Source organism: Miniopterus schreibersii (genome assembly GCF_964146895.1).
Source record: "Miniopterus schreibersii genome assembly, chromosome: Y".
Lineage (NCBI taxonomy): Eukaryota > Metazoa > Chordata > Mammalia > Chiroptera > Miniopteridae > Miniopterus > Miniopterus schreibersii.
In genome coordinates, this window is record NC_138120.1 from 1174859 (window position 1) to 1200799 (window position 25941).

General features: G+C 57.5%; 1 protein-coding gene across 1 annotated transcript; it reads right to left on the minus strand.

The window, feature by feature from the left end:
- Positions 1 to 752: 752 nt before the first annotated feature.
- LOC308551949 (matrix-remodeling-associated protein 5-like) lies at positions 753 to 25331 on the minus strand. The gene is made up of 7 exons (XM_081126861.1): positions 25144 to 25331; positions 22610 to 22831; positions 18600 to 18729; positions 16601 to 16991; positions 9032 to 14035; positions 5695 to 6595; positions 753 to 2747 (listed from the first exon to the last, which is right to left on the minus strand). Exons 1-7 carry the CDS (start codon positions 25188 to 25190, stop codon positions 836 to 838), a joined length of 8607 nt encoding a protein of 2868 aa, XP_080982987.1. The 5' UTR covers positions 25191 to 25331; the 3' UTR covers positions 753 to 835.
- Between the last annotated feature and the right edge of the window lie 610 nt (positions 25332 to 25941).

The window sequence follows — 25941 nt, forward strand, 5'->3', positions numbered from 1 at the left end:
ACGCAATATCCCCCCCACGTTCCTGGAAAAGGTAACAGAACCAAGGTGCGTCGGAATCAGAAGGAACTCGGGCAAGAATTTCCTACTTGCATTTCCAGGGCTGCTCTAAGCGTATTCAAGTCTTGTAAAGACCAATAATTTATTATTTTTCATGAGACGTAGAGCGTTTCTCTCTCTCTAGGCTCATGGTCTAATTAGAAACCGAAAAAATATATATATATTTATATAAAAAGAGAGTTCCAGGAGGGGGCGTAGAAAAGAGTTGTTCATATAAAACGGTAGCTGGATTGTAGGAAACTTGTACGTTTAAAACAAAAAATTTTTCTTTTCTAAGCTCTTCTGGGGCCGACTGGAGTTTGGAAGCGGCGGGTGCCGTAACAGGAAGGTGGGCACTGGTTCTCGAAAGGTCGACGCGTCCAACTGCAGCGGGTTAACGAGGCGAGACCATCAGGCGCCGTTCATCCCTCCGGTGGTTCCTCTTCGGCAAACGGTCCTCGTGGGCCCTCCAGACACCGCTTCGGGCATCCGAGGGGCCCCGACGTCAGTCCCACGGAAAATCTCCAATTTGCACGCGGTGTCCTGTAAACATGAGAGGCCGAGTCCGCCTTCCCGGTCTACGCGTTGCTTCCTTCAGCCAACACCTACCAGTCGAGGTCAAGGTCAAGGTCAGAATCCACCAGAAAATGCAGCTCAACCTGGGGGCCCCTGGGCCCCGTGACCAAGGCATTTAGAATCAGACTCTGCACCCGAGGGCTCCCGACACGTGAGGCTTTGTCCCGACCGGCTTCCCAGGCCACGCCTGTGGGTCCCCCGGCCCCCCATCTCCGCCGCCGACTCAGTACACGTGGATGTAGGTCGTCTTCGAGTCGCTGCCCAGGATGTTTTTGGCCGTGCACTTGTAAAAGCCCGAGTCCCTCTGCGTTGTCTGCTGGATGGTGAGCGACCCCTGCGGATGGACGAACCTGTGTCCGTAGAGACGGGCCTGGGCTCCGGCCGTCAGCTGCGACCTGTCCGGCAGCTCCCAGGTGATCTCGGCCTTGGGGATGCCCATGGCCATGCAGTTGAGCTTGACGGTGTTCCCGGGCCGGGTGTAGATGACCGGCGTGGGCTCGCTGGTGATCCGCGGGGGGTACGCTATGACGATCACGGGGAAGCTGACCGCCGACGGGCCGTGCTCGGTGTCCGTCCTGCACACGTAGGTCCCCCTGTCGAACACGGAGGCCCCGCGCACGGTGAGGGTGCCGTTGTCCCAGAGGGAAAAGCGTCCCCGTGTCTGGGGACCCTGCAGGGACATCCCGTTGGGGAGCGTCCAAGAGGGGCGCCCCGGGCGGCCCCCCGATGGCGGGAGGCAGTGCAGGTGCAGCGTCTCCCCGTTGACGATGCTGACCAGGTTGCGGTACTGCGGGCTGGTCTCCGGCTTCAACCCCACCTTCAGGGACACCAGCCTCTCCGTGTGGCCGGCGGAATTGCGGGCGACGCAGCGGTAGGCCCCGGCGTCCACGGAGGAGAGGCCGCTGACGTGCAGTTTCCCGTCGCCCTTGTGGTAAAACCTCTGGAGGCGCTGGCCGCTCGGGAGCTCCGTCCCGTTGGGCAGCACCCACACGAGCGTGGGGGTCGGGGTGCCCGCGGCCGAGCAGTTGAGGCTGATGGTGTGGCCGGCCATGGCGGTGATCTTCTCGCTGACCGGGTCGTGGAAGACGGGCTTCTCGGCGGCCTCCAGGACGGTCAGCTGGACCACGAGCTTGGCTTCGCCTCCTTCGTTGCGCCCGATGCAGGTCAGCTGCACGGAATCGGTCTTCCGCAGGCTCTTGATGTCCAGGGTGCCGTTGCGATGGATGGTCACCCGGTTCCCAAAGTACGGGGCCGGGAGCACCACGCCCTCGGGGAACGCCCACAAGACTTTGGGGGTCGGGACGCCCTCGGCCCGGCAGTCGATGAGTTTCCGGCTCCCCCCGGCCGCGATCTCGCGCACGGTGGTGATGGCATCGGGGTTCCCGTTGATCCTGGGCGCCTGGACGTCCACCTGGATCCACACCACCTTCCGGTCCTCCCCGGCACTGTTCCTGACCACGCAGGTGTAGTTGCCGCTGTCCGAGCGCTGGGCCTTCTGAATGAGGAGCGTGCCGTCCTGGTAGATCTGGTATTTCTCCGAGGACGCGGGGATCGGCCTGTTGGCCGGAGAGAGCCAGGTGACCCTGGGCGTGGGCTCGCCTTTCGCCTCGCAGGCCACGGTGACCACGTCCCCGTAGGGGACGCGGACCACGGCGTAGGTCTTGTTGCGGATGGCGGCGGGCTCGGCCACCACCTTGACGCGCACGGTCATCTCGTCCTTCCCGACTTGGTTTTCGGCAAAGCAGGTGTAGTCGCCTTCCTCCCGCAGCCCCACCTCGTTGAAGTAGAGGGTGCCGTTGTTGAAGACCACGTACCGCTTGGCGCGCCCGCCGCTGTCGTCCGACTGCATGAAGGAGTTGACCAGGCTGCCGTCCGGGAGGCTCCAGGAGATCTCGGGGTTGGGCAGCCCCGAGGCCACGCAGTCGACCTTGAGGTCGCCGCCGTAGAAGACCCTGTGGTCGTTGCCTTCTTTGTGCTCGATCTTGGCCGGCTGCATGACCACGTTCACCTTGAGGACCACAAAGTCGTCCCCGACCTTATTTCGGGCGACGCACAGGTAATCCCCGGAGTCCTTCTCGGTGACCGATCTCACCACCAGCGTCCCGTTGGCAAACACCTTCACTCTGGCGTCGAAGCTGATGGGCACAGAGAAAAGAAACGAGGCGTCAGTCCCCCCGTGGCCGTGTCTGGGACGCAGACCGCGCGGGTCCCAGAACGGTAACCGCGCGCACCTGCTCCTGCCACGTGCCCGGTGGTTTCTGCGGCCTGGACGGGGTAGAGGGGCCTCATCCCAATATGGAAATTACGCGTTTACTGCAAATAGGAGCTCCCTGGCCGAGTCACCTTTGGGTGGCCGGGCTATGGACTGAGCACCGACCTAGGAACCGGGAGGTTGGGGTTCGATTCCCGGTGGTGGCACGTGCCCGGGTTACGGGCTCAAACCCCAGGAAAGGGCCGTGCAGGAGGCAGCCGATCCGTGAGTCCGTCTCATCCCCGATGTTTCTCTCTCTCTCCCTTCCTCTGATCCTAAAAATCAATAAAAAATCTTGAGAGAAAAATAAAACCCAAAAAACGTGAAATGCAGTGAAGGTCTTCAGCTCTATTAGGGCGAAGGGGGGGAGAGCGAGAAACATGGACGTGCGAGAGACACGGCCGTTGGTTGCCTCCTGCACGCGCGCCCCCCCCCCAAACCGAGCCCGGAGATCCAACCTGCAACCCAGGTACTTGCGCTTGACCGGGAATTCGAACCCAGGACCTCCCCATGCGCGAGGCCGACCATGGAGCCCGCCGGCCAGGGCGTGATCTCTGAACTCCTTTCTCAACACCATGTGATTCTACGTCTGGAACTGTGCTGGATTTATTTATTTTTTTAAAAAAAACCAAAAAACCCAGCACGTCCCCTGCCCAGGATTGAATTCCACGTGGTCATCGGAGGTTCATCGTTAATAAAAAAGCAACTACTAACGGCGATGAAATAAACCGTTGGGCTGCGCGCGGAGCCCGTCTGCAGTGTGCAGTCGGGTGGCGGTGAAGCCGAGAAAGATCGTTTTGAATACGTCTCGGGGTCGGAAGCCAAAGATCTGCCCAGCCCTGGCCGGGGTGGCTCCGTGGTTACGGCGTCGGCCCCCCGACTGAGGGGTCTCGGGTTCGATTCTGGCCCAGGGCGTGAGTCTCGGCTGCAGGGTCTGGCGGGCGGCCGTCCGTCGATGTGCGTCTGTCCCGTCAGCATCTCTCTCTCCCCTGCTGACCCCTCCCTTAGACTCTCTATAAAAATCAACGGAAAAAACACCCTCGCTCTTCGGATTAATTAATAAAAAAAAATTAAAAAAAAAATTGGACAGAGGCTCCTGTTTCTGTCAACACTTTGAAACGTGAACCAACGTGTTCCGATTGTAATCAGGATGAACCGAGGAGCTCGGGGCCGCACGCAAGCCTGCGCGTCCCCCGGGCGCTGTGACACGTGAATTTTAAACGGCTTCCCCTGCGTCGGCAGGGCCGGGAGGCCGCCCTTTTGTGGAACCCACGTGGCTTGTTTCATGGCCTTCACGCGGGAGATGAAATGGAAATAACGGACCTGCTGAGATGATTTCTGATTCACCGGGAGATACCAGTCGATAACGGGACACGGTTGTCATCTGATCACGGCGAACTCAACCCCGGCCGCGCCAAAGGCAATGGGAAACAGGTCCCCTCCGGCCTGAGCTGGGGGGTCCGTGGATGCTGATGATGCTCCGTAAACCTGGGGCGTCTCCCCCGTGGCACCCAGGGTGTTTCTTTCATTCTGTTTTGCCAATTAGCACCTATTTTATTTTATTTTATCTTATTTTATTTTATTTTATTTTATTTTATATTTGTTTAAAATATATTTTTATTGATTTCAGAGAGAGGACAGGAGAGGGAGAGAGAGAGATAGAAACATCGATGATGAGAGACTCATTGATCAAGCCCACGACCTTGGCCTGTGCCCTGACCAGGAATCGAACCTGATTGCCTAGATCCTAGGTCGAAGCTCAACCGCTGAGCCACGCCCAGCCGGGCTCTTTTATTTTCTGTTCATTTTTAAAGCCTCACCTGAGGATATATATATATTTTTTCCATTGCTTTGCAGAGAGAGTGGAAGGAAATAATCGGGGGGATCCCTGTGTAAGTTGCATGAATGTCTAATCCCGAGGCTGTGCACCCAAAACGAACCTAACACTGTGCATCAGCTCTAATTTAAAAATTTAAAAATTAAGCCAGGCTGGGCGTGGCTCAGCGGTTGAGTGTCGACCTAGGATCCAGGCGATCAGGGTTCGAGTCCGAGTCAGGGCCCAGGCCCGGGTTGCGGGATCGATCCCCAATCGGGGGCATGCGGGAGGCGGCCGATCAATGACTCTCATCATCAATGTCTCTCTTTCTCTCTCTTCCTCTCTCTGAAATCAATAAAGATATATTTAAAAAAAATAAAATAATAAAATAAAAATCAATAAAAACATATTAAAAAATAAATAAATAAAAATAAAGCAGCCGAGGCGACAGAAATGTCCCGCCTTCAACACTTCGCTCGACGCCCCTTCATCGCTGCCATTTAAACACCCGAGGCTCCCGTGTGCTCTGTAGAAATTACCTACGAACGTCGATCGCTTCAGCCGATATTGTCGTTAAAAGGACAGTTGAAAATTATGATTAAAACAGGAGCTATTTGCCCCGGCGGGTGCTGCTCGGTGGTTAAGAGCGTTGGTCTGCCCGCCGAGGGGTCTCGGGTTCGATTCCTGGTCAAGGGCATGTACCTGGGTGGCAGGTGCCATCCCCGGGCCCTGGTCGGGCAGGTTTCGGGGGGGCCACCGATCCATGTGTCTCTCTCTGTCTCTCTCTGTCCCTTTCACTGTCTTAAAACAAAAAAAAAATCACCGGAAAAAAATACCCGCGGGTGCGGGTTAATACACACACACGTGTTTGTTTTGTTCGGGGTGCTGGGTGGGAAAGCGGGGAGCGTAGGTGATAAAGGTTGGTTTGGGCGCGTCCGTCCTGGCCGAGGTCCCTCGCTCCACGAAGAGGTGACCCGGGCCTGTGCCCAGGACGCAAAGGGCCGGACGCACGTACCTGAAGAGGGTGTCGATCATCTGCTTGGAGGGCAGCCTCCAGAGGATGCGCGGCCAGGGGTCCCCGGAGGCGCTGCAGTCCAGCCGGAGGGTCCCGCCGTAGCGGACGTTGGTCCTCTGTGGGGAGGTGCCCGTGATGCGGGCGTTGGCCGCGGCCCGCCGCACGTTCAGCTGCACCGTCCGGCGTGCGGTGCCCACCAGGTTGGCGGCCACACACTCGTAGCGCCCGCTGTCCTTGGGCGCCAGGTTGCGGATGTAGAGGGTCCCGTTGGGGAAGACGAACAGGTTCCCGTTGATGAACTGGGAAGGGCGGATCTGGGTGCCGTCCCAAAGCACCCAGCGCACGCTGGGCAGGGGCGCGGCCTTGGCGGTGCAGTGAATGTGGATGCTGAGCCCCGGGGGCAGGGAGATGTTCTCCAGTTTCTCCTGATGGATGACGGGCGGCAGGGCCGCCACGTGCAGGCGGATGGCCAGGCTGTCGGCTCCGGCCGCGTTGCTGGCCACGCACTTGTACACGCCCCGGTCGGCGAAGGACGCCTCTTTGATGGACAGGGTGCGGTTCTCGTGCAGGGTGACCCTGCCTTCCACCGGAGACACGGTCTGCCACACCCTCCTGTCCGGGAAGATCCAGGAGATCTGGGGAGCCGGGGTCCCCTTGGCCAGACACTCCATGGCAATCGTGTCCCCCAGGTAGACGGTGACGTCCTGGTAGTGGGAGGCCACGATCTGGGGCTGCTGAACCGAGACGGACAGCAGGACCATCATGCGGTCCACGCCGTGCAGGTTCTTGGCTGTGCACATGTACTGGCCCCGGTCCTGCACCTGCACCTTCCGGATGACGAAGGTGCCGTTCTTAAGGACTTCGAAACGCTGGACTCGGGTGTTGGGGGTCATGAGGGCTCCTGGAAGCCAAACACAGGGACAGTGAGGTTCCTGAGACACACGGCTTTTCGGTAAAGACCAAACAACGATGGCTTGTCCACAGTTCTGTTCACGGGATCCCACTTCTGGGAATATATCCTAAGAAACCCCGAAACACCCATCAGAAAGAACTTAGGCACCCCGATGTTCATAGAAGCGCAATTTGCAGTAGCCAAGATCAGGAAACAGCCCAAGTGCCCATCTGTAGACGAGCGGATAAAAAAAGCTGTGGTACATCTATGCCGTGGAATACTATGCAGCTGAGAAAAAGGTGGATCTCGTACCCTTAGGGGCAGCAGGGAGGGACCTGGAGAGGATTATGCTGAGTGAAATAACCAGGCAGAGAAAGACAAGTGCCCCATGGTCTCAGTCATATGTGGAATCTAATGAACAAAATAAACTGAACAAAATCGGACCAGAGACATGGAAGCATGGAGCAGACGGAGGGGTCTCAGAGGGCAGAGGGGACTGGAAGAGATGAACCAAAGAACTTATATGCAAATATGCAAAACCCACAGAAATACACAATAGTATAGGGGAGGCCAAGGGAGGGGTGGGAGTGGACGTGGAGAGGTCAGTGGGGAGTAAAGGGCCACGTAATGCTCTCAATAAAAAAAAAATAATCATTCTCTTCACGTCCGAAACCACAAAAGCAAGGGCCGGCCCCACCTCCGGCGCGGGGCAGAGAAAATATTTTCTTTCCCTGTACTTGACCCTGACACTGAATCCCAGAACCCGGGCAGCCCGTGTAGATTTCATAGAAGATTCTAGAAGCCTTCCTGACCCCAGGTGCTCCCAAGGCTGCCCCTCCATTCATTTCCGTCACTGCAGGTACATCCCTGCTTGCCCGGCCTCTGCCTCGTTTGCATGGCTCCTGTCCCCGCTGAGCTCCCCGGGCTGGCCGCAGGGACGCCCCAGGCCTGCAGCCACCATCCGCCTCTGCCTGGCCCGGCTCCTGAGGCTGACGGGGGAGCCAACGAGGCCGACCATCCTCTGCTCCATCTGCTGGAGCTGAGCATTGGGTGGAAACTCCAGGTGGCATCTGACCGTCCCTGGTGCTTCCCCGTGTGGCCCTGCACGTCCTGGTGTGTCCCTTGCTCCAGGAACAGTGAGGAACCAACAACCTTTTCTATGTCACTCATCCCTGACCGGTTGGCCTCCCCGGGCCTGAAGACTAATAAATCCCGTATTTAAAAACTAGAAAAGCCTGATTTTTTTTTAAATTATTTTTTTTTAAGACATCCTTTGCGAGGTGTTTGGGTCGATAGCACTATGGCCTATTCTTTTAATGTTGAAATTTTTCTCTGCGTTTTTTTTTTTTTTTTAAATAATTTTCTGTAACCCCGGGCCGGATAGCTCCATGGATTAGGGTGTCGTCCTGATCCAGCGAGGTTGCCGGTTCGATCTCCAATCGGGGCACATAGAAAAATCAACCAATGATGCATCAATAAGTGGAAATAAGTGGAAATCAATGTTTCTCTCTTCCTCTCTCTCTCTCTGTGCCTTTCTCTCTAAAATCAATGCATCAAAAATAATAATAACGACAGCCGGGCCGGTGTGGCTCAGTGGGTTGGAGCAACATCAGGAGCACTGAGGGGTCTTGGGCTCGATGGAAGGCCATCGATCTGTTTCTCTCTCACTCCCTTCCTCTCTCTCTAGAATCAATGAAAAACACAACGTCGGGTAAGGATTTTAAAATAAAAGGATTTTTGCCCGGCCGGGCGTGGCTCAGCGGTTGAGCATCGACCTAGGATCCAGGATATCGGGGTTCGATTCCTGGTCAGGGCACATGCCCGGGTTGCAGGCTCGATCAATGACTCTCTCATCATTGATGTTTCTCTCTCTCTCTCTCCCTCTCCTTTCCTCTCTGAAATCAATAAAGATATATTTAAAAATAAATTAAATAAGTAAATAAATAAAATCATAGGTTGATGTCTCGCTTCCAAGGCCCGAGGGTGGGGCCGTCTTCGGTGACGGGTCTTTAAAGAGGTAACTAAGGTAAAATTGAGTCTTTACGGTGGGTCCTGATCCCATGGGACCGGGGTCCTTAGGAGCAAAGGACACGAGGACTCAGACGCACGTACAGAAGGTCAACCTTGCGGGGACACGGGACGGGACGGCCGTCTACACGCCAAGGAGACGGGCCTCCGGGGTAACCAGCCCTACCCACGTCTGGATCTCAGGCTTCCCGCGTCCAAGACGGGGAGACATATACATTTCTATTGGGGTCCGGTGCCCCATCCATAGGCAACGGAAACAACCCCATCTCTAGATTGAAATCAAAGCCCCAGCGGGTGCCGTTCGGGCATCAGCCTGTGGACCGAAGGGTCCCTGGTTCAAATCCCGCGTACCCGGGATTGCGGGTTCAACCCCCGACACCAAGCCCCGGTGGAAATGCCGACGCTTCAGCGCCCTACCTGTAGAAACCTTGGTCCACGTCACGAAAGGTGTGGGTTTCCCCGTGGCCTCGCACGGGAGGATGGCGTCCGTGTCCGCGGCGACGGTCACGGTCTGAGGGGATTTCGTGATAATCTGGGGCCTTTCGCCGAGGGTCCAGAACTTGGACGCGGGCGGTCCCCCCGCCGCCGAGAAAAGCTTTGCGCTGCTGGGGTGGTGGCTCCTGGATGGAGGGCCCGCGGACGTCACGAAAGGGATGGCGCCCCGGGTGGGGACGTGCTGGGTGTCGGGTGAGGGCGGCGACGTGGTCCTCGGGCGGTGCGACGACGGGGGAGCTGGGGGACCGAAGTCCACGTGGGTGATGCCCTGAGAATATATCCTATTGTAGGCGCCCGGGTTGACGATTCTGTCTCTCACCCCTGGCGCCGGAGAGGTGGGTGCCTGGGGCTTTGGCGTCACCCTGAACCGTGCGAAGGAGACGGTCCCGTTGGACACGAAAGGGAGTCTCCCGTCGGAAGGGCGAGCAACTCGGGAGCCGGGAAGCCAGCCAGCCACGTCTCGCAGGTCCGGGATGTCGTTATTTCCGAACGCCTTGGACTCGGCGTGGAACCAGCCCGTGCCGCGGTTCGTGACCTTACCCGGCCTGGAGGGACGCCACGGGCCAACGGGAGTCGTCGGGCTGGACAGTGTTGGGGTCGCCAGGTGCTTTTTGTCTGGCAAGACCCTCGAGGGGTACGCGGTTATCCCCGGCTTGTTGGTCAGGTGACGGGCGGGCTGGAGGGTCACTGGGTACCCCAAGGGGCTTTGTGTGGTCCTTTGGAGGGGTCTCGCTGTCCCTCTCGGTTGCCAGGGGACTCTGGCCGGCGGGTGGGAGACGTGGACTCTCCCATCCTGGGGGGGCCCCCCCGGGCCGCGCAGGAGGCTGTTTTGCGTCCCATCGTCGAAAGCTTCCTTCCCCAATTCCTGCCTTGGGGTGACGTGAAATCCGTCGCCTTTGGGAGACGAGGTGGATAATTCGTTGCCGCTCCACACCAGCGGCGTCCCCTCGTTGCTCGCGGGAAGGGTCGGGGCGTCTGGGATCCCCACGTGATTGAGGAACGCGTTCTCGTCGGGAGCCGTTGGCACCGGAGACGCTCCCGGAGGGCGATGCGTGGGCCTCGCCTCGGCCGTGACCAGAGACACGGGAGCTGTGGACGGGGACTGGGACACCGGCTCCTCTGTGGGCGCGGGCGCGGGAGGCGGGCCGTGGGGTCTCATTTCGGAAAGAACGGTTGCTGGGGCGGTTCCAGGATCACCCCGGGCCGTCACGGTGGATGCTGACTCTCCGTTTGCGCCAGGTGGAGCCGTCGAAGCGACAACTTCTTCCCGTGGGAAGCGTGTGGGGACCGCCGCTGCCAAAGGGGACGCCTCCGAGGGAACCCCCGGGTCCCCCGGCTCTTTCCAAAGGGCTGATGGGTCTGGGAGGGTTTCCGACGGGCCGGTCACAGGCGCGTCTGTCTGCGGCCTCGCCGGCGGGGGATCCGGGCCGCCTGTTCCTGGAAAGTGGGGAGAAGGGGGCTGTTTCTTAAGTTCTCCGCCAGTGGACCCCTCGGAGCCAGACGGCGACGGGACGTCGGTGAGCGACTCCCCGGGGACGAAACGGTCAGTTTGACGGTCACTTGTATCGGCCACAGTATAAGTGCCTGATGCGGGCGTGTATGCGGCGGGCGTCATCTCTTGGGACGCGTGACGGGATAGATGCGTTTTTGGGGTGGCCGTCCCGCGCTCTGCCCCTCCGGTGCGCTCACGGGGGTCCCCGGTGCGGGGAGACGCGGCCGTAGAGACGAGGACAGCTTCCGGGCTGGAGGTGGTGAGATCTTCACGCTCGTCTCCTGGACGGCGGGGCCTGGACACGGACGCGGTGGACGTGCCGTACCGGTGTCTGCCCGGCCTCTTCCCGTGTTTCCTCCGCGGGGACCCCCCGGTGACGGGCTCGGCGTGCTTCCCTGTCGCCATGTATCCGGGGACCGTGACCGTAGGAACCAGCAGGCCACCCGGCGCTTCGCGGGTCTTGTCTTCAGGCGGCCGATGGGGCCGGGTCGACGGGGTGTCCGCCGGGGCGGGCGCCGTGGGCGGGGTCTGTCTGTGTCGCTGTCGGGGTTTGTGGGGTCGTGGTCGCCGCCTCCCGCTGGGTCTTTTTCGGGAAGGGTGAAGGGCGGGCGCCGACGACGGCGAAGAGGCCTTCAGGGCGGGCGTGGTGGCACCTGCCGTGGCGCCGTCCTGGTCCAGGAGACGACCTCGCGCGGTTCCCCCGGGGCTCGGAAACGGGGTGACCCTGCCGTCCATTCCCAGGCCCGGGCCGGGCAGAGTGTTAGACTCAACGCCCCGACGGTCACTCTCGGGCCTCCCGGGGTCGGGGGGCCCTGTCTGGGGCCGATCTCCCCCCGGGAGCTTTGGGGGTCTTCCCTCTGCGCCCGCTTTTGTCACAGGGTTGCTTCCGGTGCTCAAGGTGTTTTGCAGAAGCTGGAGGCCACCCGCTTGCTCGTCCGTCTGTCCCTGTCCTGGGACGTCCGGTGCCCCTAACGTGACGTCTGCCAACGGCTCGGGTGTCCGGGCGTCCACCGCGGACGAGGCGGGGGTTCCAGCGAGGCGCCCGGAGGCCGCCGCTTTCATCGATTCGCCATCCGGTTGCGAGTTCATCCCCGGCTCTCGCTCGACGGATCGCTCGGCGTCCGGCTCCCCCGACGAGACGGCGCCCGAGGGAGGCTCTGGCGTGGGTCCAGCGCCCACCGGGGACGGGGCCTCCGTGGCGACGGGCTCACCGACGGGCTCTTCGTCGACAGCGTCCAGGATGGGCGGCTTGGAAGGAGCGTGAGGCACCTCGGTGGGTGTCCACGTGGGGGCCACGGTCCCCGTGGCGTGAACGTCGGGGACAAGCGGACGTTCGTCGGTCTCCTCGGGAGACGTGTCGCTGTCATCGTGGTCGTGGTCGTGCTCGTGGCCGTGGTCGTGCTCGTGGCCGTGGTCATGGTCGTGGTCGTGGTCGTGCTCGTGGTCGTGGCCGTGGCCGGTGAATCCTCCCAGGTCCGTGCTGCTGGTCGCTTTGGCTTCAGCCCCGAGGCTGCCACCCTGGCCGTGTCCGCGTTGCACACTGGGCGAGGGCGCCAAACTAGAAAGGGGCTCCTCGTACCCAAAGAAAAGGGCATCAGCTGAGGATTCGTCAGCGCCGCCCGCAGTCCGCGCCGGGGACACCTCGGGGGGCGAGGCGACGGGGGAAACGGCCGTGACATGCAGGCCGTCGGACGGAGGAGCGGCGGTCGTCGCGGCCTCGGGCGCTTCTGTCCCCTTGGCGAGGTTCTTCCCGCGGACGCGGGCTAGAATATCTGCCCAGTGCTCGGGCGTGATCTGCTTGTTGGCCATGCTGACCCTGCGCCGGGACTCGAAGGCGCGGCGGCCCTCGGCCACGTTGGTCTCCGGCGGCTCCTTCTCCGAACTCTTCCAGGGCTTCAGCTTCCTGCGCCCTTTCCTGGTTTCGGCGCCTTGGACGGGCGCCTTGGGGTCCTTTGGGTGCGGGACTTTCCTCGCAGCGAAATCGTCCCCGTCGAGGCCGGAGCCGCCCTCGTCCACGACGTCGCCTTGGAGCCTCGAAAGGGCCTTCCCGTCGCCGCCGGTGCCGCCTGAGCCCGGGCGTCGGCCTCTTTTCGACGACCTCCCGGGCCCTTTATGATTCACGGCGACCGCCACGGTGAAGCGGTCGGCCCCTCGCCGGTTGACGGCCACGCACGTGTAGTAGCCGCTGTCGCTGGGCTGGACGTTGGGGATGGACAGGGTCCCGTCGGGCAGCATGTGGGCCTGGGACGCGTTGGCGAAGTCGCTCACGATCCTCCTGCTGGGGAGAATCCAGCTGAGCTGGGCCTCGGGGACGCCCGTGGCGCGGCAGGGTAACGCCACCGCGTCCCCGGGGTTCTTCCGAACCGTCACGGGGCGCCCGCCCGACGGCGGGGCGTCGGCAGGCTGGACGAGGACCCTGTAGGCCACGCGGTCCGTCTCGTCCCTCACCCGCGCCACGCACTGGTACACGCCCGAGTCCGACGGCTCGGCCGCCTTTATCTTCAGCCACCCGCTGGTGAGGATGGAGAACCTGCCGTCCGCGTCCGTCACGGGCGCTTTTAGGACGGCGCCGTCGGGCAGCACCCAGAAGATGGACGGGCTCTCGGAGGCCTTCACGTTGCAGCTGAGCTGGCACGTCGCCCCCTCCAGGACCGTCTGGGCTCTGCGCCCGGCGGGGCCCGGCTCGATCATCACCCAGCTGCGCCCGCGAGCCTGCCCCGCGTCGCCGCCCGGGGCCGTCAGGGCGACGCGGGAGGAGTAGGACAGGAGCACCTGCTTGGCGCTGCTCTGGCGCCGGTTGAGCTGCAGCTCCATGGACGGCTGCAGGACCCACGCGGGCTCGGCGCGGACGTGGGCCCGGACGCCCGTGTAGTAGAGGGCGTCCTGGTCCTCGGCGTCCTGCCGGTAGCGGGCGGCGTCCCCGGGCTCCTGGGCGGGCGGGCCGTCCCGGCGCAGCCTCACGGGGACCTCGCTGTAGTAGGCGATGAGCTTCCACAGCTTTTCGTAGTTGTCCCGCGTCATGGGGCACGCGAAGGTCAAGGCCACCGTGGCGTTGACGTCGAGCTCCTGGGACTCCGTCTGGTTCACGCGGACCCTGTAGACGCCGCGGGGCTTGCGGATGCCGCAGGCCAGGCTCACCGTGTTCCCGTGCTCGTCGGTCATGTTCAAGGCCACGTGCCACGGCGGGGCCGGGAAGCCGTCGGGGGGGACCCAGCCGTCGTCGCCGTCGCCGACGCCGTCCGGGTCCTCGTCTTCGGCCTCCTCGGCGTCGCTGCGGCTGTCGTTGAGCCTCAGGGGCGACTCGATGGCCGGCTTCCGACAGGGGACGTCCGCCAGCCTGTGGATCTCCTGTCCCCGCAGCGTCCGGGGACTGGCGCAGGCCGCGCAGGACTGGCCGCCCTCGTAGGCCTTGTCTTTCTTACACTTCAGGACGCCTGGAACAGAGAACAGAGAGACGCGGTGAACCGACGTCGGGGGGCCCGGGCCCGGGGGGGCTTTGCTTTCGGCCGAGGGCCCTTCGGATGTTCAGGAGCGTCGTTTGCGGGCCGCACGCAGGGATCCGCTTAAAATTTTAAAAAGTGAGCTATGAGAAAAGCGCCTGGATTTGTTGGATTTCGAGTCCGGCCTGCGGTCGCCGAGACCTGACGATGCGTCGGGACCGTGGCCCGCGCAGGCCGGACGCTCCCCAGGCCCGGGCGTCTCCCTCCCGTCGCCTCTGTGGCTGCATTTCTGGTCTTAGAAATCAATTTAAGGCAAGTGCGTGGTCACGACCCAGTTTTTTTGCGTTTTTTTTTTTTAACGCGGTTTCATAATATTAACACGCCGCTCAGTAACTGTCTTTCTAGAATCAGCAGAAGCGCTTTAAAGCTTATAAAGGATTCCTTTTTTATTTTTTATTCCCGTTTTTGAAAAGACGGGTCGCGGGTTCGATCCCCGCCGAGGGGCAGGCGCCCGGGTTGAGCGTTTGATCCCCGGTGGGGGCTTGTGCGGGAGGGAACCCGTCGAGGTGCCTCTGTCCCGTCTCCGTCTCTCTCCCGTTCCTTCCGCCCGGCCGCTGTCATTAAAAAAAATCAATGCAAAAAAATATCGTTATTAACAAAAAAATAAAAGAAAATAAATTATTGTTGAAAGTATCACAGACGTCCCCTCGTTTTTCCCGCCAATAACCCCGCTAACCTGCTTCTGCCGTAGCCCTTCCTTGGCGCGTCTATTTCGTCGGCGTCTATTTCGACCCCTCACACGGTCGTCTACATAACCAAATGGTTTCCTCCCTGCGCCGAACCCAGGCTTCTCGGGGCCCTTTTTAAAAATTATTATTACTATTTTATTTTTATTTTTTTTCAATACTATCGAGGCATGATGCCGTCTCTCCCGACGGGGAAACTCGGGAACTGGGAACGCATTTCTCGTCGTTGCTGTTCATCCCGCCCTGGCCAGAGCCTCGGCCTGCGCACCTGCGGGTCTCGGATGGGATTCCCGGGCAATGGATTTGATGCCTGGGCCAGGTCCGGGCACATGCAGGTGGCAAGCTATTGATAAGTCTCTCTCTCTGAAATCAATAAAAAAAATATATAAAATATATGAAAAATTAGAAAGATGAAGCCACACCCAACGGCTGGAGAGGGCGGCTTCCCCAGGGAGGCGAGGAGCCACGGGCCCGCCCGGCGCGGTTACCTGCGGACTCGGCCTCCCAGCGCAGAAACCAGGCTTCTCGGGGCCCTTTTAAAAAATTATTATTACTATTTTATTTTTATTTTTTTAAAATACCATCGACGGATGCTGTCGTCTCTCCCGATGGAGAAACTTGGGGACTAGGAACACGTTTTTTGTTGTTGCTGTTAATCCCTCCCTGGCCGGCGCGGTCTGGTGGTTAGACCCTCGGCCTGCGCACCCGCGGGTCTCGGATTGGATTCCCGGGCAATGCATTTGATGCCCGGGCCAGGTCCAGGCACATGCAGGTGGCAAGCTATTGATAAGTCTCTCTCTCTCTGAAATCAATAAAAAAAAATATATAAAATATATAAAAAATTAGAAAGATGAAGCCACACCCAACGGCTGGAGAGGGCGGCTTCCCGCGGAGGCGAGGAGCCACGGGCCCGCCCGGCGCGGTTACCTGCGGACTTGGCCTCCCAGCGCAGAAACCAGGCTTCTCGGGGCCCTTTTTAAAAATTATCATTACTATTTTATTTTTATTTTTTTAAAATACCATCGACGGATGCTGTCGTCTCTCCCGATGGAGAAACTCGGGGACTAGGAACACGTTTTTCGTTGTTGCTGTTCATCCCGCCCTGGCCGGCGCGGCCCGGTGGTTAGACCCTCGGCCTGCGCACCCGCGGGTCTCGGATCGGATTCCCGGGCAATGCATTTGATGCCCGGGCCAGGTCCGGGCACATGCGGGAGGCAAGCTATCGATGAGTCTCTCTCTCTCTCTCTCTGAAATCAATAAAAAACTATAAAAAATATATAAAAAATTAGAAAGATGAAGCCACACCCAACGGCTGGAGAGGGCGGCTTCCCCAGGGAGGCGAGGAGCCACGGGCCCGCCCGGCGCGGTTACCTGCGGACTTGGCCTCCCAGCGCAGAAACCAGGCTTCTCGGGGCCCTTTTAAAAAATTATTATTACTATTTTATTTTTATTTTTTTAAAATACCATCGACGGATGCTGTCGTCTCTCCCGATGGAGAAACTCGGGGACTAGGAACACGTTTTTCGTTGTTGCTGTTCATCCCGCCCTGGCCGGCGCGGCCCGGTGGTTAGACCCTCGGCCTGCGCACCCGCGGGTCTCGGATCGGATTCCCGGGCAATGCATTTGATGCCCGGGCCAGGTCCAGGCACATGCAGGTGGCAAGCTATTGATAAGTCTCTCTCTCTCTGAAATCAATAAAAAAAAATATATAAAATATATAAAAAATTAGAAAGATGAAGCCACACCCAACGGCTGGAGGGGGCGGCTTCCCCAGGGAGGCGAGGAGCCACGGGCCCACCCCCGGCGCGGTTACCTGCGGACTTGGCCTCCCAGCGCAGAAACCAGGTCATCTCGCAGTCGCAGGCCCAGGGGTTGCCCTGCAGGTAGAGGTTCTCCAGCAGCGGCATGTTCTGCAGCAGCCCCTCGGGCAGGCCCCGCAGCCGGTTCTCCGCCAGGTAGAGGTGCCGGACGCTGGAGAGACGGAAATAATCCAGGAAGGCGAAGGTGGAGAAGGTGCCCGGGTGCAGGTGCCGCAGCTGGTTGCCCTCCAGGTGCAGCAGGCGCAGGGCCGTGAGGCCCCGGAAGGCCTGCGGGTGGATGAACTCGAGCTGGTTGTGGTCCACGTGCAGCCTCACCAGGCTCCGGAGGCCCTGCAGCGTCTGCGCCGTGATCACTCTCAGCTTGTTGTAGCTGAACTTGAACACCTGGAAAGCGGGGGGCGAAGCGCAGAAAAAATCCGGGTTATAATTTTCAAACGGGAACAGAAAACAGTGGGACACATAGGGGAGCAATGAAGCTTGTTTTTGTATTTTGTTTTTAATTTATTGTCAATTAGAATATTATTTTATATGCGTTTCAGGTGCACGGCACGGTGCTTAGACATCTGTATAACTTACAAAGCGATGCCCCCCCATAAATCTAGAGCCCACCGGGCACCACGTGTCGTTATAACTTGAAAACCTGGAAAGCGGGGGGCAAAGGGCAGAAAAAATCCGGGTTATAACTTTCAAACGGGAACAGAAAGGATGCAAAGCGTAGGGGAGCAATGAAGCTTGTTTTTTTTGCTTTTTTTAAATTTATTGTCGATTAGAATATTTTTTTATATGAGTTTCAGGTGCACAGCATGGTGCTTAGACATCTGTATAACTTACAAAGCGATGCCCCCCCATAAATCTAGTGCCCACCGGGCACCACGCGTCGTGATCACAATATTATTGGCTGTATCCCCCGGTGCTGAGCTTCGCAGCAGGTCTATCCTGTAACTGCCCCTTTATTCGTCTCAATCCCGTCCCCCCTTTTCGCCCCAGCCCCCCGACTCTGCCCCTCTGTTCTCTGCATCTATGACTCTATTTCTGTTTTATCGGTTTACTTTGCTTCCTAGATGCCACACGTAAGTGAGCTCATGGGGCGCCTGTCTTTCTCGGACGGGGCTTAGGACACCCTCTAGGCCCATCCGGGTTGTGGCTAATGGTCGGGTCCCGTTCTTTTTCAGGGCCGAGTAGTATTCCACCGAGCGTAGGGAGCACTCGTCCATCCACGGACCCCGAGGTTGCCACCGTGTCTTGACTATCGCAAGTAACGCGGCGACGAACGTGCGACCTTCCAAACCCACGCCAGAGAGGAGACGGACACGTTTCGAGCTGAACAAATAACCGCGAAAGAAACCGAATCCGTGAGCTCGTTTCTCATGTTTAAAGAAAAAAGTCTAGCCCGGCTGGGAGTGGCTCAGCGGTCGAGCGTCGGACCTAGGATCCAGACGATCGGGGTTCGATTCCTGGGCAGGGCACATGCCCGGGTTGCGGGTTCGATCAATGACTCTCTCATCATTGATGTTTCTCTCTCTCCCTCTCCTTTCCTCTCTCTGAAATCAATAAAGATATGTTTAAAAATAAATAAATAAATAAATATTAAAATAAAATAAAATAAAAAAATAAATAAAAAAGTCTATTTTATACATGTCCAGAGAGCATTCTAGTGTTTTATATATAGTCATGGGCGGTCCTGGAGGCTACAGCTAAGAAGGGCTCTAGCCCTGGCCGCTTCGGCTCCGCGGTTAGAGCGCCAGCCAGCGCGCCAAAGGGTCTCGGGCGCGATTCCCGGTCAAGGACACATGCTTGGGTTGCAGGTTCGATCCCCGGGCCCTGTCTCGAGGCCACCGATTGACGTGTCTGTCTCTGGCGTCGATGTTTTTCTCTCTCTCTCTCCCACCCACACACTTCCAGTCTCTCTAAGAATCGATAGGAGAAAATACCCCTGACAGAGCATTAACAGCAGCTACACGGAGACGACTGGTTCTCCACGCCCGGCGTTACCTGGAGAGAGCTGAGGTCCCTCAGGGCCCCGTCGGGGATGCTTGGGATGTTGTTGCCGTGAACCATGAGCAGCTCCAGCTTGGTCAGCCCCGCAAACGAGGTTTCGGATACGGCCTGGATGCTGTTAAACCTAAAAAGAAAAAAAAACATGCACCCGGGTGACCCCATGCGGGAAAGATTCCCCAGCCGACCCTACAGAGAAACAACGGAGCAACGACGCGGATTCTGAGCTTTTTGTGCTTCTGGCTGTTAATCTACAAATTGATAAATTGATTTTAAATCTATAAGTTGATTTTTATAGATGGAGGAAGGCGGAGGGAGAGACAGAGAAACATTAATGAGGAGAGAGAGTCAGGGATCGGCCGCCTCCTGCTCGCCCCCTATTGGGGATCGAGGGCAGGCGCCCTGACCGGAAATCGAACCGGCGACCTCTCGGCGCACAAGACAGTGCTCAACCGCTGAGCCACACCGGCCGGGCTGATTCTGAGCTTTTATTGATGCCGTTCCAAAAAAAAAAAAAAAAATGCACACGTCTCTTTCTGGGGCCCCAAGGACCGTGGCACCTTCTTATTAGCTTCTGTTCATTTCGGGCATAGCTGCTGGGGGTTGTGACTTGGCATATGTGGATGCGGTCAGCGGATACTTGCAGAGATATAGAGGATTTTTTCACTTTTGAAACGAGCCAGTTGAAATGGCCAATTGTAGGAAATTGCGCCGTACAAGAGTGGCGGTAATGCGGGACACGCGGCCCCCAGGAGCGGAAGGAAAAAGCCGGCATCGGGAGTAGCTCCGAGTATAAAAAGACAGGCACATCGGTGGGTGGCCTCCCACAGGCGCCTGGACCAGGGCTGGGGGTGGGCCTGCAACCCGGGCACGTGCCCTTGACCGGGAATTGAACGTGCGACGCTTCGGTGTGCAGGCCGATGCTCTGACCACGGAGGGACGCCAGCCAGGGCCCCGTTGTTACATTGCAATGGCTCAGTTGGCTCAGCATCACCCCAGGCACCAGGAGGTCGGGGGTTCGAATCCCGGTTGGGGCACCTGCCCGGATTGGGGGTTCGATCCCCAGTAGGGGGCGTGCGGGAGGCAGCCGGTCAATGACTCTCTCTCTCCCTCTCCCTTCCTCTTTTTCTCTCTAAAATCAATAAAAACATCTTTTTTAAAAAATATATATATATATATATTCATATCTAGCCTGACTTTATGACTTCTCCTATCACCTCAATAACAGGAAAGAGATGTGCAGAGAATTACGAGGAAGGGCTCATCGCTAAACGCAGGAAATGCAAACGAGTTCCAGTTTTCTCCGGAACACACGTGCGCCTAAACCCAGAAACCCCGATTTTGAAGTCAATAGCTGGGTCATGACTTCCCCCGAAAGCCTTCCGAAGCACTTTTCAGCGATAAACTTTTTTTAAGAAAAAAACCCCCAAAAAACCTGTTTTAGATTATTTCTGAAATTTATATTCCAATTAGAGCTGAGATGGGATACGAGATAGTCTTTGGGCTGAGGCACCACCTCATCTGTTTATCATTCATGAGGACCCTGCAATGAAATTTGTCCAGGGCGGTGAACACAAAAAGGAAATGTTTAGCCCGGCCGGTGTGGCTCAGCGGTTGAGCGTCAGGTGGTCACGGGTTCGATTCCCGGTCAGGGCACATGCCCTGGGTTGTGGGCTGGATCCCCAGTAGGGGGCGTGCAGGAGGCAGCCGATCCATGACTCTCATCATTGATGTTTCTCTCTCTCTCTGAAATCAATAAAAACACACATATATATATTTAAAAAGTGAATGCATAGCAACATCTACACTTTTTTTCCATTTTTGGAACCTGAGATTTGTCTGGAAACAGTAAAGAACATCAGGGTATCAGGTGAGGAAGTGGCATTGGAAGAGCCCTGGCTGGGTAGCTCCGTTGGTTAGAGCATCGTCTCGATATGCCAAGGTTGCGGGTTCGATTTTTGGTCAGGGTGCATATAAGGATCAGCCAGTGACTGCATCTCTCTCTCTCTTTGTCTCTCTCAAATAAATCAATTTTTAAAAAAAATAAAACACAAAACCCAGCAGAGATGTAGGGAGTGTCTTTCTCACCTATTGATGGCCAGTTCCTGGCTACATAACCAACTGAGTGACATGCTTCCTTTTGCATCAGAAATATATGCAAAACTGCTGCACGGATATAGGAAAAATGTTATCAAAATCAGTGTTTCCAACAAGGGGCAAATATTCACAGGTCTATAAATCTGACACCGAGTGGATGGTTTTCTTTTGTTTGCTCAAAAATATCTGGAAAGTAATTAAAAAAAAAATTTTTTTTTGGTAAAAGCTTTGGGGCCGTCCAAACAGGAAACAGCAGACCTCTCCTTCAGCGCTGGCTGGGAACCCTAAAAACATCTGTGTGGGGTTAAAACTTCTCATTAGTGCTCTGCCTAGAATCCCTCATTCCCGGAGAGGTTTGAATTCTTTCCAGATTGCTAAAACTCAAATGAGCAACCTCCGAGCTGTATGTCTATTGGACACCATTCTTATTTTTTTTACACCCCCCCACCCCCAAGAAAATACACAATACCAACCTTGTTATCTGCTTTGAGATTGGTTTTCAAAAACAGTGCCCGGTGAGCCCTCACCTTAGTGGTTAGAGTGTCGGCCCTCAAAAGGAAGGGTCTCGGGTTCGATTCCCGGTCAGGGGCATGTACCTGGGTTGCAGGTTGTATCCCCAGCCCTGGTCGGGGAGCATACGAGAGGCAACCCATTGATGTGTGTCTCTCCCATCGATGTTTCTCTCTCTCTCTCCCTCCCTTCCACTCTCTCTAAAGATCAATGGAAACATTTTCCTAGGGAAGAAATTAACCAAAAAGTAACAAACAAACCTGACAAAAAACAGTGTTGTGAGAATATAAATGTAACTTAGAAATGTGGCAGGTCATGTTGCAAATTAATAGGGATGGAAATAATGTATTCCTTCTACATGCCGTGAAAGCTACTCCTTAGTTAACTTTTGTTTAATATTATGCAAAAGTATCTCAGGCGATAATATGCGAAAAAAGGGTCTTAATAAATGGTAAGACTGTAAAAAACGAAACTGGGTTAGTTATGAATATCACCTCCTCTGGCAAACTCGAGATGTTTCCCCCAAACCGTCCTTCTGGCTGGGTTTTCAGGCAGTCAGCTCACCGCACTACCCAAGATTTTATTGCGTAAACGATTTAGTGGTCTGTTGTTGTGGATTACGGGTGTTTCTGTCTTACTGTCTTTTTAAAAATATGTTTTTACTGATTTCAGACAGAGGAAGGGAGAGAGAGAGAGAGTCATTGATCGGCTGCCTTCTGCACGCCCCCTGGCTGGGAATCGAACGGCGATCTCCTGGTTCATAGGTTGATGGTCAGTCACTGAGCCACACCAGCCAGTGGCCTTAGTGGCTCAGTGGGTAGCGCATGGACCCTTAAAATGAAGGGTCTTGGGTTCGATTCCCCGGTCAAAGGCATGGACCTGGTTGCAGGTTGGATCCTTGGCTGAGAGATTGGGGCTCATGCAGGAGGCAACCCATCCATGTGTCTCTCTCACATTGATGTTTCTCCCTCTCTCTCTCTCTCCCTCCCTTTCCCCGTCTCTAAAAAATTTTTAAAAATCCATGGAAAAAAATACGTTCGGGTGAGTATTAACAATATGTATATATATATTCTTATATGTATCCATGTGTCGTGCGCGTTTCTATTGACATATTAAAGAATAGCCAAGGGAAACGTCTCTACAGTTGAACTCGGTCACGATGCTTTGTCATCAGACTTCACGATGGCGCTGAGAGCTCATGGATACATCCAGGTAACCGCCCGAAGGCGCTCCCTCTGGTAGAGCTAAAACCCATAAAGAAGCCCATCATTCTAGAAAGAGCGACGCGTGAAAGCACGGACGGGAACAGTTACCCGCACACGGACGCGCAAAACCAAATAAAACGCGCAGGCAAAGAGGCAAATGCGCTCCCCCCGGGGGATGGGAAACGTGGTACAAACCCCAGATTGATTCTTTCCACATGTTTGGAGATCCCGGCGGGCACAGAAGCCAGGGAGCGGAAGGTGCAGTGGACCTCGGTGGGGATGTAGCAGGCGCAGGACTGAGGGCAGGTGCGCGCGGCGGGAAGATGCGCCCAGACCAGGATCAGCACCACGGAGAGGGCTCTCCAGGGCGCCCACGGTGGCATCTTGTCCCGGGGGTGGTGCGTGGGCCCTGGCAACCTGCAGGGGTGGAACCAAAAAAACAAACAAACAAAAAAAACAGATGCGCTTTGTCAGTTTATTTTGGTCATTAGATTCCGCCTCTATGGTGCCAGGTGCCTACTGGAAATACCGAGGGGGGATACTTTGTAACCAGTAGGCTGTACTCCTGGAACTGATACAAAGTAACATCGAATGTCAACTGTAATTAAAAAATGAAGCTAGAAAAACAGACAGATGTACGTATCGCCGGGGTAGCCCTTCCTTGGGTTCAGCAAATGTTGCTGGAGTTGTGGGTAATGGTTTGAAGGTTCCCGAGACTTGACGATGACCGATTTCCGCGACGCTTAAAATATGTGAGTCAAAAAGTCCGAAATGTAATTTTGTAACGTTTCGGGGTTAACGTTAATCTTTGCTATAGAACAGTAGCTCAATTCCTGACTTTGAGTCTGCGATTTGGGAATCTCAGTAGGTTGTGAGCGAGTGTGTGGGGGGGGTTGTCTGAGCCATGATATGTTGTACGTACTTGGATAAAAAACACCCCCAAGGAGGTCATTATTATCAGGAGTATGCCCTTCTTTCAGTGACATTCCTTCACGCTTTAATTATCTTTCCTTAACGTGCTCAAAGAGGCATTCACTAGAGCGAGATTCACTCTGTCATTTGTGGGTTTGTTAATTGTCTTTCATTTTTATTTCATGGGAAGACCCAAAGGTATAGCATCCTGCCCCACCCCGGGAGGCGGAAGGAACTTTGGGGAAACCTCTGCAACCTCCACCATTAGATAAAGCGGGAAAGAATTGCCCGATGAAATATAGTCAGGCCAACAAAAATTACAAGATAAAAAAAAAAATGAGAGAGGTGGAAAGAAATAGGAAGGAAGGAAGGAGGGAGGGAGGGAAGCTGTTCAACTGTATTAGGCTCCGTTCTTTGGAATGTCAGCGATGCATTTCCACCCCTGGGCCACGCCTTCAGCATCTCATTTTTTTAAATTTTTTTTTTTTTCTTGCCATCTCTCCTCTGAAGTTTATATAAAAACAGTAATTCGCACAGAAACTAAAAGGCACCCTAGAGAAACGCGCCCGTGCATGCGCCCCTGCTCCGGGCAAGCGCTCACCGCTGATTACTAACTCCACGCCCGCTCCTGCAGGATACAGGCACCAAAAAAAAAAAAATCCGTAGCTTTGGCCTCTTTGGCAGGATTTCAGAGTCTCCTAAGCCCCTGCCCGTCCCGCCTTCCAGCTGCTCCGAAAGAGCTGACTGTGCAGCAGCTTTGGTGAAAGTCAGTCCAGGCTCCGCCTCTGCGCCCTGGAACCGTGCGCTCAGGGCTCTGCGCGGAGAGGGGAGTTTCCTGACTGGCCCCCGCCCAGGCCTCCCCGCCCCCGCCTGAGCGCTCCACTTGGGCTCTGGACTTGCGCCCAGGGCATCCCAGCTCGCGCCCAGTGTCCACCGGCGGACGTGGCCTCCGCGTCCCCCTGCCTTCCTCCCTGGTTTTCCCAGGGGGGACCCAAATCTCGCGCCCCGGAGCACCCCAAAGAACCTCGAAGGGGAAACCGCCCCGGAGCCTGCAAAAAGCCACCGGATGCGCCCTAGCAAACCTTGGAAAGCTGTGCGCGCAAAACCTGGAGCAGCCAGGCGCGCGGCCCCGGAGACCCTGGCCAGCTTCCAGCGCGGGGTCTGCCGCGCCCCCGCCGCCAAGGGCGCGGGGGGGGGGGGAACCCGAGCTTTCCGGGAACGAGGCTCCGGTTGCCCCGCGGGTCCCCTGGGAGCCGGACACCGAAAGCCGCCTCTCCCAGATAATGACTTCTCCAGCTTCCCCGTGGCTCAGCCCACGGCGCGCCTTAGGTCTCCCCCTTTCCAGGGAAACAGTCGCGGGAGGAGGGGACGTTTCGCGCCGGGAGCCAGAGCGCTTGGGGAGGAGGCCCCGCCGCGGAGCTCCCCCCAGGAACGCAGGGGCGCAGGGGCTTTCCCTAGGGGGTCCCGTTGGCGGCTTCTTGGAAACCGAGGGTGGGTGGGTGAGGGGTCCCTAGGGGGCACGGAGGGAAGGGGGGAAGGGACAGAGGTCGGATTTCAAAGTCAGACCGACTCCAGGCATCTTCCCGCCAGATTCCATCAGCGCCTCTCCTGGATGGCAAGTGGCCCCTCAGCCCCTATAGTACCAGCAACAGCTGAATACGCCCCTTTGCCTTGATGCCCCCTCGTTGTTGTTGTTTTTTCTTGGCTGTTCCCCCAAACCCCTGCACCCCTTGCCGAAAGAGACCGTGCCCCGCCATCCCCGGCTGCGCCCCCTTTCCCACCCCCACCCGGGAACCCAGGTGGCTCTGGGACCTCACCTGTCCCTCGGAGGCAGAGACCCAGGCGAGCAGCGCGCTCTGAGCATCCACGGGGTCGGGGCGCGAGTCACCCCTGGGGGTCCGCAGGAGGCATGTCCTTCCCGGGGCCGGGGGCGAGGTGACACAGCTTCCCAGCGCGGCCAGGCGAGCCGGAGCCCTTTTATTACAGGCGCCGAGAGGCTTCTGGAGTCCACGCCTCGGCCCACCCCCACCCTGCCCCACCCCGGGGAGACGGGGCGCGGGCCGGAGCCAAGGGACCCTGGCCGCGCGGCTCTGCGCTCAGCCCTCTTCTCGCGTCTTCATCGCGCCGGGCGCAGGGTGGGCGCGCCTGTGCCCCTCGGGCTGGACGCGGCGCACGGCTTTGGGGAGGGTTATTGCTGCTCCCAGAGCAAGTCCCGGGACCCGGGCGGAGCAGGGGAGGGAAAAAGCAGGGAGCTGCGCCCGCAGAGTCTGCACCCCGGCGCCCGTTCCAGCAGCGGTGGAGACGGTTTCTTGCTTTGTGGGGGGAAACACAGCAGGGTTGGGACGCCTCGAGGTGGGCAGGGGGGGCGCGCAGTGGCCTCTGGCAGCGCCTTGCAACCCTGGTGCAGGCGGGAGCCGGCTGCGCCCCGCCAGCCAGCGTCCCCGGAGCTGCAGGCCCGGCTGCAATGTGAGCCCCACGGCCACGCCCTCCCGCCTCTGCTTCTGCTCCTGGCTGCGCGCTCCCCTCCGGCTGCCAGCGTCCTCCTGGCAGGAAGGTGGGACTGGTCTCCTGCGCTTGGAGAGCCCGCGGGGGCCGGGCCAGCACCGGGAGCCTTG